At 50.7% G+C, this 16,453-nt stretch overlaps 1 protein-coding gene across 6 annotated transcripts in view; it reads left to right on the top strand.

Annotated features, from left to right (window-relative positions):
• The window catches only part of ACAP3 (ArfGAP with coiled-coil, ankyrin repeat and PH domains 3), a 118,407-nt gene that overhangs the window by 52,629 nt on the left and 49,325 nt on the right, over positions 1-16,453 (top strand). For all 6 annotated transcript variants that reach the window (XM_044445527.1, XM_044445528.1, XM_044445531.1 and 3 more), the window contains 4 exons: positions 1,131-1,188; positions 3,173-3,292; positions 6,071-6,124; positions 15,256-15,314. In XM_044445527.1, the coding sequence (XP_044301462.1) occupies positions 1,131-1,188; positions 3,173-3,292; positions 6,071-6,124; positions 15,256-15,314 (291 nt within the window). The remainder of the gene's footprint in view (positions 1-1,130; positions 1,189-3,172; positions 3,293-6,070; positions 6,125-15,255; positions 15,315-16,453) is intronic.

Below are 16,453 nucleotides of genomic sequence, written 5' to 3'. Positions count from 1 at the left end.
GTGGCCGGTTTGCAGGGGATGCCGTATGAGGCGAGACTGAGGGAACTGGGTCTCTTCAGCCTGGAGAAGAGGAGACTCCGAGGGGATCTGTTGGTGACATACAGGTGTGTGAGGGGATGTCACACGGAGGTGGGCAGAGACCTGTTCTCCCCTGCAGAGGAAGGCAGGACGTGCTCCAACAGAGCAAAGCTCAGGGAACCAGGTTCCATTTGGATGCCAGGAAGGACTTCCTGACAGTCAGGACCCCGAGGGTGTGGAATGGGCTCCCACGGGAGGTCGCTGAGGCCCCATCGGTGCGGGTGTTCAAGGACAGGCTGGACATGCACATGGTGGGCATGTCGGGAGCGGAGCCAGCTGGAGTCGGGGGTCAGACTAGATGGCCCGGGAGGCCCCTTTGGACTCCCTCTGTTTCTCTGTCCTAGATGACCTGCTGCAGTCCATATGTTTTTCCACAAGTTTTTATTCCATAGCCAAATCCAAACAGAATCTGCTGTGGTGACGGAAACTCGGCTCTCCTGGGTGCCAGTCCAATTTTCTAACCATGGCTCCACCACCACAGGCCACACAGCTTTGCCCTGAATCAGGGTCCGAAAAAGACAGCCGTGTTATACAAACACACACACAGTGCAACACAATAGCACAACCTTTTAACACCCGCCACTGATCAAAGAACATTGAGCAAAGGAGTTTTCTGCATGTTGGAATTGGGCTAGCGTCATCTCAGACTGGTAGCCAAGAGGGGGATGTGACAGGCACCCACGCAGTCTAATGCCACCCACTCAGGTTTCTCCTGGAGCTGATTTTCCCAGGGTGAAGCACAGAAGCCTTTGATAGAAAAGGCCACAAAGCAATTAGGGCAGGTTTCGTCACGATTATGCGCGTTTGGTGGGTTTTCCTTGCCCTGCAGGCCCTCTGTCCCCAAGGAAGGACTTTGCCCAACAAGGTGGCTTGCAACAGTTTATTCCTGCTGGGAAGGTCCGTGCAGGATCTCCGTGTTCCTACAGATCAAAGGTCCCGGTGCTTTGGCCCTAAATGCCCTGCCTGCTTCCGCCTGCCCCGGGATCAGAGCACTGCAAGAGCTGATGGTCAGTGTGGCATTCAGCGCCGTCTCTGTCTCTGTTTCCTTGCAGTGCAACCATCGATGAGGTGGAAACGGATGTGGTGGAGATTGAAGCGAAGCTGGACAAGGTAAGCTGCGCACCGAGAGGCACTGCAGCCGCTCCCCACTGCCTGTTAGCGGTGTTGGCTGGCGCTGATGGGAGCTGAAGTCCAACACAGAGGGACATCCTGCAATGCCCCAAACGGCGTTGCAGGACCGTTCCCCCAGGGGTGAAGATGCTGTGGGAAATCACGCTGCCACCGTCGTAAGCTTTCTGGGATGGTGCAAACATGTGGCTGTCCTCTGATAGCTCTTCGAACAGAGGACTGTCCTCAGTAAAGTAGGACACAAGGCCACGCTGCCCAGAAAAGAGCACTGCATGCCTTACCCCCAAGTAAGATGCATGCTAATCTATGGAGGGGAAAGTGTGCTTTTTTAAAAACTGCACTTTTCTGAAAGTGTGCATGGAAAGCCCATGTTTGAGAGCAGAATCGCAGCACCTCGATCTGAAAACCCAGAGAATCTCGGTGCCTCTGGGCCCCTTGCCTTCTCCCATCTCTTGCCTGAGTAATTTCTCCTGAATCTTCAGAGTAAACCAACTCGCGCTCCATTAGCATGTCTTTAATGTGCTAATGTGGGCACAGTTAAATCGCACCCCTGGCTGGTCTCCATTTTTCTGCACCGGATCGTCGTGCACGGATTTCCCAACCTCCGGCTAAGCTTCTCATAACATTGGAAGGGTTCCTGCCCTGCCGACGCATTTGTCCCATTGCCGCCGCCCCCCCCCCCCCCCCCCCCCCCCCCCCCCCCCTGCCAAAGTTCCCGGAGAATAACCTACAGCGAGATTTGCTGACTGCGAAGACGAAACTGCCACGTTGCAGGCAGAGCAGCGCTCGCTGCCTTCCTCTCCAGAGGCTTGCTCCAAGCCGAGCTCGCGGCCATCTGGGTGCCAGATGTGACCGGCAGCCGCATCTGCTGGCTGCTCTGCCCTGGAATCGGATGCAGCGGTGCAAAGACGTTTCCCAGCATCCAGCCTCCCCCGGCCGAGGATAGGAATGCGGGAAAGGCGAGGCGCAGGGCCCCGTTCTCGGAGCAGCTGGCGTCGGGCCTCTGACTTCACCTCGGGCCTGCCTTTTGACAGCTTGCCTTCCCCTGAACTGGGCTGGGAGCTGGGTCCCACTCCTTGCCCAGCCGTGAAGCACACTGGGTAGTCCCTGACCTACCTCGCAGGGTTGTTGTGAGCACAAATTGCAGAGGGGAGTTACAAAGGAGCATCTTGTGCTTCTTGCCTGAGGAGAAAGGGGTGAGATACAAATGTCATGGGGATGATAAGAAGCAAACACTATTTCTGTTAACATCTTCCTTACAGGATCAGGTTAACTGCCGACCTGCAGTTCAAAGATGCTGGATTAGGGGGTGTTTTCCGGGGGGACATGTGATATTTTGACACCAGCCCTTTGGCCCAGCTCCCTTTAGCTTTCAGCCCCATTAAGCTTTCGGCCCATTCCTAAATGGGCTGTGGGAAGCCAGCAATGGCAAAATTGACGTGGGAATTGGAATACAAGGGTTACCTTGCCTCAGTTGATGTCACCATGAACATGCAGCTTGCAAATACAGAAGAATATTGCTATATTGGACACCTTGGTGTAGTTCTGAGAAGCTGCTATAATGTTCTTTATGTCAGGTGTGTGAAAAAAGAAGAGAAGAGCAGTTGGTGCAAAACAATTTAAAAATGGTGTTCAGATCTTTGACTGTAACTTTTTAACGTTTATGTAAGCTTTGTAGCATGAGTGACTGTATTTCTGTCCCAAAGGATAAATATTTTGTGGATGGAAACCATTGCTACGAAAACATGACGATGCTCATTCTGATCCTCAAAAGAAAGGTCCACCCACCCTTACGCGGCACGCTCAGACGTGCTCTTTCGTTTGTATGCCTTCTGCAATTGGCCCCGGTTGGCAGGATTCTGGCAAGGGGATCTGGAAGCCCACCCACCTTCAGCGTAAGCCCTTCACGTGGCTGTTCTGGACGGCTTCCCTGCCCAGCCGCCCTCATTTCCTCTTTGCTTTTCAGCTGGTGAAACTATGCAGCAACATGATCGATGCCGGGAAGGCGTACATCATTACGAACAAACAGTTTGTCGGAGGAGTGCGGGACCTGTCGCAGCAATGCAAGAAGGACGAAATGATCTCGGTGAGTGGGTGGCGTGTCCCGCCTGCCGCCAAAACCCAGGAGCTCAGCACCCTTGAGCATGTGCGGAATGCCTCTCCTGTTTGCATTGCGTCATGACGGTCCAGCCCTGTAGATTTGCTTGCGTGCCGTGCTTTATTTATTCATTTATTTAAAGCTTTTATATCTCGTCCCGTTACTGACATCTCGGGACGGTTTACAGCAAGCACAATTAAAATAAGATTAAAAATATTATAACATCCAGAGAGAAATATAAAACCACAGTTCAGACCAATTAACAACTAAAATAATAGGAGAATAAAAAGGTTTTCATCTGGCGCCAAAATATAGAAGCGTTGGTGCCAGGCAGACCTCTCTGGGGAGGGTATTCCACAATCGGGGTGCCACCACAGAGAAGGTCCTCCTCCAGTTAGCCACCCTCCCAGTCTCCTTCAAGGAGGGCTCCGGAAGAAGGACTTCCACCTCAAGGGACAGGAGGGCTGATAGGGAAGCTTGGTACCGGTTTGGATGAAATTTCGGAGACCCAATTTGGCCTTTCTGATCATCTGGCCACTTGGGCATCTCCGAAAATGAGGGCACAGTTTGCCTATGTTGTTTTTCATGAAGCCAAGGAAATTTGTGTAACGTTTGGGTGCAGTTTGTACATTTGTGGCTGAAAATCGCACCAACTGCAGCCAAGCATTACACAATTTTCCCTAGTTCAAAATGATAATGATAATGATAGAAGCTTAGTTTAATTGGAAGACTCAACTCATATTTGATTGGTGCCAGTGAATTGGGGATCTAAGGTAGGCCCAAACTCTTGCAGACCACCTCTGGTCAGATTCCAACCAAAACCAAGGTCCCACCGCAGTTCTAGGACTTGGCCTTCTCCAAAGATTTGGAGGACAATTCCCTAAATCTTTGGTTTTCACTTCCTCCAAAGGACAGGACCCAAATCTGGCAGGTTTGATTGACAAGAAAGGAGATTTTCAACCAAACTTTCTTGGGGAAACAAATCTGATGGATTGAGCTGTTTGACTGTTGAACAGTCTGCCTATGAAAATGGTGGCTTGGCTTCATTTGAGTTTTTTCAGCAGAAGTGCGACGGCAGATGGCTTGCAGAGGATGAACGATCGGAGAGTTGTGGTCCCTTCTAACTCTATCATTTTATTACTCCATCACCGAGGAAACTCCTTGACGTGGCTGCGTTAAAAGCCAGCCACACGTGGAATGTAGGAACGCCGCAGATCCAAACATTACCTCCTTAATAATATTTCCATCACACCGAGAGCTGCTTAATTTGAATGCCTGGAAGGGCTTTGTCTGCAGAGGGTCCCAGTCTGAATTCTTGGTAACCCCAGAAAGCATTGGAAAAAGCCCCATCTCCTTCAGAGGGATGCTGAAAATATGTAAATAAAGGTGCCAAAGCAGTATTTTTGTATTGGTGCACGAAAACGGGCTCTAATACATGGTTCTTTGTATTTTTGCAAAACTAAATGCACCAAAAAATATGTTTGGATCTGCTGGCTTATGCTGAAAGCACATATACACCCAGAATCCTTGCATTGCTAAAAATATCTGAGGAGTTTTATGCCTCAAGGAATTGCGTTGCTTTCTGAAAAGCCAGAAAGCTGAAGTGATGCATCTGAAATAGGTCAGCAAGCATCCGTTATTTGGGAAAGGGAAAGAGTTGAGCAGGAGCCGAGGTGGCCCCCTTGGAATTGTGAGCCAAAGGGTTGGGGGAACTGTCGTTTCCAAAGTGCACCTCCCAAAAAGATAAGCCTCTGCATGTTGGTATCATGTGGCAAAAGCAGCTTTTCTTGAAAGGTAATCCAAGACTGCTGCTCAGCGCTTCCTATCTTCCTAAAGCAGGGCTGCAAGAACGAGGCTCTGGGGGCCAAAGGACCCGAGGCTCTGGGGGCCAAAGGAAAAAACACAATCTGACCCTCTGTGGTTCTCCATTCCTTGATGGCTTTTGAGATTCTCTGCACCCCAAAAGGCTGAGATGCCTTTTAGTTCCTCGCAAGAAAAGCCAAAACCAGCAGTTCTTTCTCATAGTTTTGTCCCAGTGCTGGAGTGCAGTTCCCAAGAGCTTCCCTGAAATGGCCCAGGTTCTGTCCTACACCCACAGAGCAAAACACATCCAGCCATTGAATGGGGCTTCTGGAGGAGAAAATTAATTTAGAGCCCTGTTCGTTTAGCCTGCCCTTGCCTACCTGGCCTCGTTTGGATGTGGCAGACGCCCGGTATGAGCCATGCTGTCTGGAAATGGATGCAGGCGGTGGGGGTGGTGTTCCAGAGAAACATCACTGTGGAGTGGCATAGGCTGCCCTTTTCTGAATCCCGTGTTCTGCACACCTGCTTCCTGTGAGTGGACAAGCCCTCGGAGGTGCACTGAAACAGAATTTGCCTCTGCATAACCCGTCCTTTCCCAGTGGGAACAGGTTGGGCTAGGCTCAGAGGCAGACTGAAGCGTGTCCACAGCGACCAGGCAGGAGGACGAGATTGCGTGCATGATGAGGGCGTACGTCAAAAGATTATATTTGGATGTAAGAGGTCTATGGGGTATTGTTTCTCTTTCTGAAATCTTATGGAGCTTCACAACCCCTGCAAGGGGGAGGGGATGCACCCATCTCCTCCATCAAGATAGACCACAGGAGATGTCCAGGGCCAAGAGCACCCAGGGAAATGGAGGGCTTAGCAGATGCTGTAGGAGGAAAGCCAAAGGCAGTCCCAGCAGAGGCCAGGGCTTCTTCAAGCCCATCTTTGCTCATGATCATCTCTCTCTTTCCTCTCTAGGAATGCTTGGATAAGTTTGGAGACAGCCTGCAGGAGATGGTCAATTACCACATGGTAGGTCCCAATCTCCTATGAATCCTTCCATGTGCCGTTAGCTGCTAGTTGAAATGCCATTTCCCAAATGACATATAGAGTTTGATTCTATGGGATTCTGTGAACTGGGAAAATTGTGCAAAAGGGGCGTGAGCTTTTCATGTCTGGTAACCTGTGGCTATTTTAGGTGAGTGTGTCCTTGCACTCATGTTTGGGGCTTCAAACAGGCTGTGTCTGCATCTTTTAGCAACCAAAACGTGTCCGTAACTCACAGCTTGCTGATTATGCTGATGTTCATCTAGCCTAGTGTTCAGTCTCCAGCAGTGGACAGAAGAATCACTTTGGAAGTCCACAGGGAAATAATGGTGCAGATTCCAGTTTGGTGGTGGTTGTTCCCCGCATCTGACATATTCTGGCAAATACCCCTGTCTCTAATCACAGGGCTTTCTATTTGGTTTGTGCTTATCTAATAATCCTCTAGAAAAGCATCTCAGCCACGGGTCACTGTAATTCCTCGTGGTGGTGAGTTCCACAAGTTAATGCTTTAGGGATGGAGTAACTTATTTCTTTCTATCTTGGGGATGTTGATGGATTTCATGCAGGCATTTTGATGCAGCCACCCTGCTCTTCGCTTCCCTTGTCATTTGTAGATCAGATTTCTCACTATTTAAATTAATTTTAATTTAATACAACATTTTTATCCTGTCTTTTCACTGAAAGTCTCAAGACGGCTCAACTTCTCTGAATGTTGCCATGCAGTTCTTGGGCCAAAGCAGAAAAAGGACACTCCACTGGTATTTTTAGATGAAATATACTTAGAAAAGGCATGAGAGAAAATGTGGTCAGAAGTGCACATTTTGTGTGGAGACGTGTTCAAAATACATATCAAAATACACTTTCCAAGCTGGCTTTTTTTAAAGTAAGCAAACCGGTTGATGCAGAAGTAGGACAAAAAGGACTCCTGAACAAACATTTATGAAACGGATGTGGACCAAAACTACTCTGCTCTCCGGCTCTAGGTGGCTTTGAAGCTGCTGCAGAGCAGGTGACTTTGAATTTTAGTATTCGGAGAGAGAGAATCAATTCTTTAGCTGATTTGAATTGTCCTTTATCAGTAAGAACTTTGAATGTCTCTGAACTCCAGGGAAGACTCTTCTACCCCTTTCTGTCAGGCCAAAATCAAATCAAAAGTTTTGTTTTCATATCTGGCAGCCTTGTGTTATCACAAGCCCTGCTCCCCCATGTCACAAGACTTCATTTTACCCCAGGAGTTTGGAAAGACACACTCCTTTGGGGTTTGGGGACTCCTCAGAAACTCTGCCTTGAAACAAGATATGTCTTTGCTGTGCTTTTAAGTCACCCAGTAAGTTATTTGCATGGCTGGAAAGGCATTAAAAAGTAGGATGCACCCTGAGAAACCAGCAGCAAAAAATCTAAAAGATGCATTAAAGACCTTTTGATTTAAACAATATTTTAACAATGTTTAATCTTATCTATAGGTTTTAATTTCCAGCCAGAGTGAATCGGGGGTTTTAATTTGTGTAATTTATATTATTTGTATTTGTATTGGGCACTAGGTTGTCTATGTTTATTTATGCATTTCTGTAAGCCGTCCCGAGGTGTTAAGCGATGGGGTGGCATATAAAAACTCCAAATAAATAAATAAAAGAAAAATCTAAAGGGTGCATAAAATCAAACTAAAACTAGAGTGGAACAGAGTACTGATGCACCTCCTTTAAAATGCCTGCGAGGATCATGAGAGCTTTACCTGGCACCCAAAAGCTCACGCCATGGGCACCAGACAATCCTCTGCAGGGAAAGCATTTCAGGGACGGGGTGCCACCACTAAATAGACCCTTATTTGGTGGGGGGCAGGTATATGCTTAATATCTGTGTAGGCAGATAATGTTTGTGTGTGACGTTCTGTAACCTGTGTAACCCAGTAACCTGACTTGAGAACGGTTGCAGTCGTTAAAGGTTTGGACTGGCAACAGACGCAGCTGCACCCTGTTAAGTGCTCCCATCGTGGGATCCCACCAGCTGATCTCAGCTTGCCATGCAAAATACGGCATTTTGACCCTCCTGGAGCTCACCCACCCATCTCGCAGGGCTGATGTTGCACGCAGTGTTTTCTGCTGACGGTGCAGACGCAGGCTCCACGTCTTGCTGGTTCGAGCTGGCTGCCAGGCGGAGGGAGCAGACCGCTCGGAGCGGATGCCGTCGTCTTGGGCTGGGGGTGGGCAGGAAGGAGAGCTTTTGCCCCCGGCGCGGCAGGTCAGGGTCGGTGGACCCGCATTTCTTGTTTTGACATTTTTTGAGTCAGTCACAGTGGAGAGAGCAGCCCTCAAACGCCTCGGGCCAGAACATTTCCATCCGAACAGCGCTCGAAAGGAAAAGGAGGTGTCCAGCCTCGATTTTCCGTTGGCTTCGTTTGCTTGTGTTCCTAGTTCAGCTGGAAAACATCAGAGAACCTTTTGCAAAAGGAGATTAAACAGCGATTTCTGGTGCTTCGTCTTCGGCTCACAGCTAAGCACAACTGAAGGATCTACCTCAGACTCTGTGAGCTGGGCTGAGGGCAGTTTGGCCGTTGGGAAGTATAGGAGTTAAATAGCCTACCCACAGCCTGCCTACCTCACAGGGTTGTTGCTATGAGGATAAGACTTAGAGCGGGGGGGGACTTATATAAGCTGCCTGAGTGCCTTGGGAGGAGAAGGGCAGGATATAAATTTAATAAATAAAAGGATAACTAGATCATAAAGAATTGCACCATGGCTTTCAGCAGCTCCCACTAAGTTCTGCAGGACAAAATATACCGGCTGCTATCAGCAATACTGAGGGTGCTGTTGGAGCAGAGATGGAGGGCCAGAAATACCCTTCACACACTTTCTTTCAACATGCAGAGTTTTTCAAGCCATGTTTACACACCCGTTCCTTAAAGGGTTAGGGAAAAGAGCAAAAGTGAGAACGCCTTGCAGACTGTCAAGTGCATGTGCAAGCTGGGAGCCCAGCCACGGAGCCTTGCTGCTAGAGAGGCCTTCCGAACGACATTGTGCTGCTCTAGCCAGCTTGCTCTGTGGTTGGGCTCCCAGCTTGCATATGCGCACACCAGCTGGACTGCCATGCAGTCTGCCCTCCGCTCTCCTCAGCCTTACTGGGGAAAGCCATCCTTGGGAAAGCTCCTGGATCCGTCCCAAGGAACCACCTCTGGGTGGATGGAGTGGGCATTACAAAACAATATGGCACCCCTAATGGGGAGCAGCCATGTCAGTGTGCAAGGGAAAGTTAACTGGGTCACACTCAAGCACAGACCGAACTTTAATGCCCCCAAATCGCTTTGTCTTTAAGACTCGTTGTGTCTCGCCCTGAGCAGGGACCCAAAATGCTCAGCTTTGGGGAGCACGTGGGGAGCACGTGGGGAAGTGATGTGCTCGCACTGGGGTCCCTCAGCTTAATGTCATCCTGATGTGCTGGAGCACCACTCCCATGATTCCTAGCTGGCATGCATATCGCGTGTAGCTGCAGGTGTGAACCTGCCTTGGAAACAACCAGCTTGCCTTGCTGGAACTTGCCCAAATAGCAAAGTACCGACCTTACAGCTCTTGCTGCCCCCCTCATTTTGAGATGGGGTCCCCGATTGGAACAATGCAGGGAGAGCGCACGTATCAGGAAAAGTCCATCCCCAGATCGGAAGATGCCCCTACCACCCTATGCAGCTTGAAGCAGAAGAAAGGTGTCCAGCTCCCAGCCAGCTCCAGCCAGCACAGGACTGCATTCTTAGGGTCCCATCCAGTGGAGGTTCCCCCAAGGCCCCCAAACCTGGAGGGTCACAAGCACACTATGTAGGCCAGGATGTGTGCAGGGCCCAGCCTGGCCCCCTGCATCTCCCGCCCTGCAAGTCAGTTCGATGGCCAATTAGTTCTCCCTTACCGATATATTTCCTCGTCGGTCACAGATCTATCAATCTGCCTGCCTATTTATCCATGAAGTTTCTATCATCCTATTGTGTATCACTGGATCTATCAGCCAATCGACTGAGCTGTCTGTCAGTTGGCCAGTCTACCTGTCAAAGGTGTGTAAGCCTGTGTATTTTTTTGCCTGCCACCTTGTTCCCGAGGGCTGGTCGCCCGGCCGGGGTCGCACGTGTGAGCGGGACGCTCCGGGGATCTTCTGCAAGCTGAATCAGACGTCCTCGTTCAGGTTTTGTTTGGCTGCTCCGCGGCAAGCGTGGGGGAGGAAGGAAGGAGATGGGTTATTTTTAGCAGCTCTCCTGCTTCTGTTGCCCTTTCTCTCTCGTGTGGGCGAGCGTGTCGGGTCGTCGCCATGCAAAGATGGAGGCAGCCGGGGGCTTGCAGGCATCTCTGGCTTCAGGCCGTCACCCATCAGGGAAGGGATGGCTGTGGGACGCGGCTCTCGCAATGCAGGCAGAGAGACTTCGCCTTTCACCGTGCTTGCAAAGAAGCATTGTCTCGCGCAGACAAGTGCTCATCTCTCGCCCAACGGCCGCCTCGGGTTTTTTTCCATGCGGGGGGATGCACACGCCAGAATTCTAACAAAGCTGTGTGTATCGGGGTGCAGGCAAGCAAATAACCGAATCCAGGCGAGACAAGCAGCTCAGGAGCAGGGCAGAGAGAGGACAGCTTCATTTGGACAAACGCCATGCAACTGGACAAGTAGCGTCTCAGGGGCACTATGCCTGGGGGCGGGGGTTAATAGTTGCGATTTGTGCTCTCCTGACGGAGCAAGATGAAGGCGGGCAGCCTATTTTCCTCCTCTTGCAGCGGAAACAAATCTTAGACCATTGCGGAACAAAGGACTGAAATTATTTGGGGAGTTCAAGCCCCACCCAAAGAGGTTCCCCTGCTCCACTCCTGCCTCTGGATGCTTTTAGCTCCTTTACGGGAGACTTTTGCTCCACCGGAGTCATTCGGTCCCCTCCCCATTCATCAGTTATGAATGGAGAAGCTGAAAGCATCATTAAGTCTTCCATCCAATGAATTATCGGAGGCGAGCGGTTGTCCTTCCAGCGCTGTAATAGCCGTCTTTTAGCTGTCAAAAGGACGTGGGGAGTTCATTTACATCGGCCTTGCATTAAGTTCCATTAAGTAGGTAGAAAATAAGGAAGACCATGTGCATTGGGAAATATGAGGGTGTGTATGTTTAAAAATGCACCTTCACCCCACGGGTCTCCTCCGGCCTCGGATCCTCCAGCTTCTGGGAGAAGTTTAAAACATGAGCTGAAATCAGCACGTGCTCTTTTGCTCTGGTTTTTCATTCCTTCTCATTTCCACCTCTCCTCCACCGTACTTCCTGTCATAACAGCCAGACTGATGGAACACGGCAGGAAAAAACATCTTGGTGGGAAGGGACTGACTCTTCTGTGTCCACCTCGGAGGACTGGAGCACTTAGCATGGGTTCAAGGGAAAAAGCTGTCTCACTGCCTTTAATCTTGGAGAATTTCAATCAGCCAGTGTCAAGCAGACTTCTCCAATGAAGCATCCTTCAGATATCTTGGACAACAGGTTCCAGCATTCCAGACCTCAGCTGGGGTTGATGTGAGCTGAAGTCCAAATCCTCTGGAAGGCCAACGGTGGCAGAAGCTGCTCTGAATTATACCATGCCAGAAAAATCTGAGTTGGAACACTCAAATCTCCGTCCTTCGATGTTGCATCAACGAATGTGAGTGCAGAGTTTCCGTGAAAGCAACAAAGTCACCACAACCTGTGTTGTGATGTGTTGCTGTCATCGCAAAATGTGAGGATTCCTGAAGAGTGGAATGATGGAGGATTCCTGTTTTGTCCTACCCATTTGGAAACAGTTGGTTTCTCTCTTTCCAGGCATTGCTGACAGATGGTTTCTTGGCTCGGGATCTAGGTATTCGTACTTCCTTAACCACTGATTCCTCTGGAAGCACCACTAACTTCCTGAAAATGCTGCACAGAGTTTGGAGACCCTCCAGAATGGGATGAATTGTGGGACCCCCCTCCCAAATGGGACTGAGTGACTTTCCATGAGCAGAACCTTTCCTCTCATGAAAGTTCCTTTACTCCTGGCATAGACGGATCCTGGATATAACACCTGGAGTTTTTGCTTGCGTTGCTTCTGCGTTTGGGCTGGCCCTGGGCCTTGGCTTTCGGGTGCGATAGGAATGAAGTGAATTCGTGATTCCAAGGAGTTAACCCTCTTGTATCAATCCCAGAGGAAAGCCTCCATCCAAAGGGACCGGTGCAGAGTGAGTCACATCCTGCAGTCTTTGGGGTTGAGAGATGGGAGGAAAGAAGAGGCAGAGTTTCTGGAAACGTTTATTTCATGCAGACCATTCCAAGCCCGCTTGGGAAGCCAAGAAAATGGCTGTGGAGCTAGAAATCAGACTTATTTTATGTTAAAATGGAAAGCCAAGCCCTTAAAAAAATAAAGCTTAATCAATTTAATTTGTTTTGAAAAATTAAACATAGGCCTTCCAGAAATCCGCTCCGGGTGATCTTGGCTGGCCTTCAGCAAAGGCAGCTGCAGACCCAATCTCTTCTAGCTTTTGTTTCAAAGACTTTTCTTTGGCCAATGTGGCTAAAAGGTATATTCCCTCCATGGGCTGATTAACCTTCCATCCCCAAAGCCTGGAGAAAGGGATTTGCCAACAATGAGAAACGTTCAAACAATTTAAGCCCTAGTTGTGCATTTAAACTAACATCTGAAGATGCAAAATATCTCACTCACCAACCTGTCTGGACACTGGAGAAAATTATTCCACTGGTTGCACATGGAACCTTGGCCTGGCTGGAGCCCACCCATGGAAGGGCCTTTAGTGTGTTGGCCCCATTTCTATGGACCTCCCCATCTTTGGAGGTTCTGGCACTGGTGGTTTTCAGCCCTTGCTGAAGACCTTGTGGTCCTGGGAAGTCCTTGCTGACTGTTGTTGCTAGTCGCGAAGTCGTGTCCGACCCATCACCACCCCATGGACAACATTCCTCCAGGCCTTCCTGTCCTCCACCATCCCCCGGAGGCCCCCCAAGCTCTCACCCACTGCTTCAGCGACTCCATCCAGCCACCCCATCCTCTGCCATCCCCTTCTCCTTTTGCTGTCAATCATTCCCAGCATCAGGCTCTTCTCCAGGCAGTTCTTCCTTCTCAGTAGGTGGCCAAAGTATTTGAGCTTCATCTTCAGGATCTGGCCTTCCAAAGAGCAGTCAGGGTCGATCTCCTCTAGGACTGACTGGTTTGATCGCCTTGCGGTCCAAGGGACTCGCAGGAGTCTCCTCCAGCACCACAATTCAAAGGCCTCAATCCTTCGGTGCTCAGCCTTCCTTATGGTCCAGCTTTCACAGCCATGCATTGCGACTGGGTCTAGCTGACTAGCCGCTGGTTTTGACATTACTCTGTTTGGAAGGTGCTGCTTTCATTTTTGCCGCGGATCTCAAAGGAGTGCCCTTTTCGACTTAAAAGCACAGAGGTATTGCTTTGTGTGGGGAAGCAGTTCAAAACAGCGCAACTGCCGTTAAAGGGTGCCATCTATTTTTTGCCAAGGGTGTGTTGCCCTCGGGCTACTGAGGACGGGAAATGTTCTACACGCTCCAGAGACTTGCCAGGCCAAAGCGGGTGTCCGTGGATCAATGCACCCTTTTATGCTGGACAGCTGGGTGGCAGGTTTTCTGTTTACACAGCCAAAGCAGCACTGTCCACATGCAAGAGAGCGGGTGGCATGCTTGGGAAGCCAAGGCTGCAGGAGGATTTATTTGATTTGTTTATTTTTCGGTTTATATCCTGCCTTTTTCCTCAAAGGGCTCAAGGCAGCTGACATCGTTCTCCTCCTCCATCGTATCCCCACAACAACAACCCTGTGAGGTAGGTCGGGCTGAGAGTCTGACTGGCCCACAGTCCCCCAGTTGGCTCCATGACTGAGCGGGGACTCGAACCCGGATCGTCTGAGTCCCAGTCCCAGGCTCTTCACCACGACACCACACTGGCTCTTCAGGAATCCTCTCTCCTCCGCAGGGAAAAACAGTCCAGTGTGCACAGAGGATAGTGGGGAAGGAAACCTGGGCAGGAAATAGGAGTCCTTCCTCCATGAGCATTCACAAACAAGGGTCCACATTTACAAAATGGTAGCAGATGGGTGAGTGAGAAGGTTCTGGTTGCACAAGACATGGCAGAACGATGTATTAAATTAGGGGCATTACATGGTTAAAAAAACGCTCAGGAAATGGCTAGTTTTGTGCGTTCATGAGAAGTTCATTGGAGGACTGCTTTCAGTCAAAATACCGGGCCAGACGCAGCAAGGAGCATTGTGTGTGAACAAGGCTTCCTAGGTTTATATGGTAGGATCCTGTTGGTGTTGACACTGGTGCCATCTACTGGCAAGACAGGCGTACTCAAGAGCGTAATCTTTTCTCTGCGGGGGGTGTGTGTGTTTTACTATAGCGATTTATTTTTATTGTGCATTTTCATGGTCGATCGTGTTTTTACTCTTAGCTGTGTCGGGGGCCTTCAGGCAGAAAAGAAACCTGCTTAAAAATAATGCTTGAAGTTGTTATCCAAGGAACGGTGGGAGGCAGAATAGATCAACGGGAGGCCACCTTCACACAACCCATAGTTAAACTGTGGGCTTTGCTGGCATGGGAGGGAGAGATGGACACCAACCTGGACGGTCCTCTAAAGGGGCTGTGACAGTCAAGGAGGAGAGACGTTGGCCACCATGGAGAGAAAGGACAACACCAGAAAAGGGAATCTGTCCTATGTCCTGCTTTGTCTCGAGGCTTCCCAGACTTTGGGGCCAACGGACTGTGGCGTCTCCTGCTCCCCCCTCTCAGCACCGCAGCCACGGTCTGGACTTGAGCAAGAAGCAGGAGGAGGAGGAGCTTGCAATGGGGAAGAGGAGGAACCGCTCGAAGGCCTTTTATCAGTGCTGTGGTGTTGCTCCTTGGCGAATGCCCAACCGTGATTACTCCTGACCCTGGTTCCACCCGTGGCGTTTGGGGGCCCAGTGTGGGAAATAGGATGCTGAACTTGACAGGCCATTGGCTTGCTCCAGAGGTCTCATCTTTTGAGCTGCAGATTGCTGAAAGCCACAGTCATTGAACCTCTGGTCTCATTCTGCCTGGGAATGGTGAAGTGCTTAACGAGATCGTTTGGCTCATGTGTTCTCCTCTTTGTTCCTTAGATCCTTTTCGACCAAGCTCAGAGATCCGTCCAGCAACAATTGCACAATTTTGTGAAAGAGTGAGTATGCGGGCGCTTCTGTTTGGGACTGGACCTTGTTGTTTGTCCTGGGAACGACAACGACAAATCTTACTTGCTGGAAAGCCTCCAGGAAAGATGTGGCACAAGCTTAGGCACCTTTTGACAGAAAGAAATTCCCCATTTTGTTGCCGGCTAAGGGATTTTGGGGCTTTTCCTGCCGAGACCTGCATTTGATGGCAGCCCAAGTCAGGTGAACCTATTTCCCTTTGGCACTCAATAGGGCACAAGCCCTGGCCCCAGACAGCTGGCAGCCAACTTGAGGCACAGTCCCAGAAGGACCTTCTCCTCCCAGCATTCCTCAGTGCTGGCTGGGGGATGCTGGGAAGTTCGGGACCTTTTCCTCCCTCTCAACAGCGCTGTTGCCTCGTGTCCACCCTGGCTTAATGGGGCGATCTGTGTTCCTGGGGAGCCCCTGGAAGCGCTGTGCGGTGTTTTTCAGCGAGCTCGGTTCTCAGAGGGGCAAAGCCAGGTTCATTCTGTGCTGCAAGGTTCTCCAGTCATTCCTGTTGAGTGTCCTGTGAGGCCCAAGGCGTGGGTGGCAGGGGACCATGGCTGGCAGACGGGGAGCAGAGGCGATGGAGGCGGATGGACCTTCTCGGTCGGGCCGGAGGCCCTGCTGAACTCAGGGGCAACAAGGGCCAGGCACTTCCCAAGAACAGCAGCACCGAAAGCCAAGGCGGGGCCAGGAACAGGTGAGCCTCCGGGGCCAGCAAGGTCCGACCGGTGCGACGGCAGAGCCAGGTACGAGCGAGGGTCAGAGACCGACAATCCCTGGCAGAGCCAGCAGGAAGGCAAGGATCAGGTCCCCGGAAAGGCGAGGCCAGACTGCAGGGAGGAGGAGCTGAGGCACCGCCGAAGGCGAGACTGGCACCGGCTCTGGTGGAAGCCACCCCCTCAGCGGTGGGCGAGCATCCTCTGTGCACTGAGCCTGCTCGGTCTGCGGTCCATCGTCCAGGGGTCCCCCTTGGTGGTTCTTGGGATGCGCCATCAAGTCCTTCCTGGCTGACTCGTGGTGCCCCAGGAATGAAGGCCCTCCCGGAAGTCCCTTCCAGCTCTCGCAGGCTCCAGGCGGTGGCTTCCCTCGCATCCTTCGCCTTCGACTGTCGCTCACGTGGTTG

Source organism: Varanus komodoensis, unplaced genomic scaffold (assembly GCF_004798865.1).
Source record: "Varanus komodoensis strain SLA01 unplaced genomic scaffold, ASM479886v1 scaffold48, whole genome shotgun sequence".
Taxonomy (NCBI): Eukaryota; Metazoa; Chordata; class Lepidosauria; order Squamata; family Varanidae; genus Varanus; species Varanus komodoensis.
The sequence above is the reverse complement of the archived record's forward strand: the minus strand, read 5'-3'. Positions and strand labels throughout refer to the sequence as shown.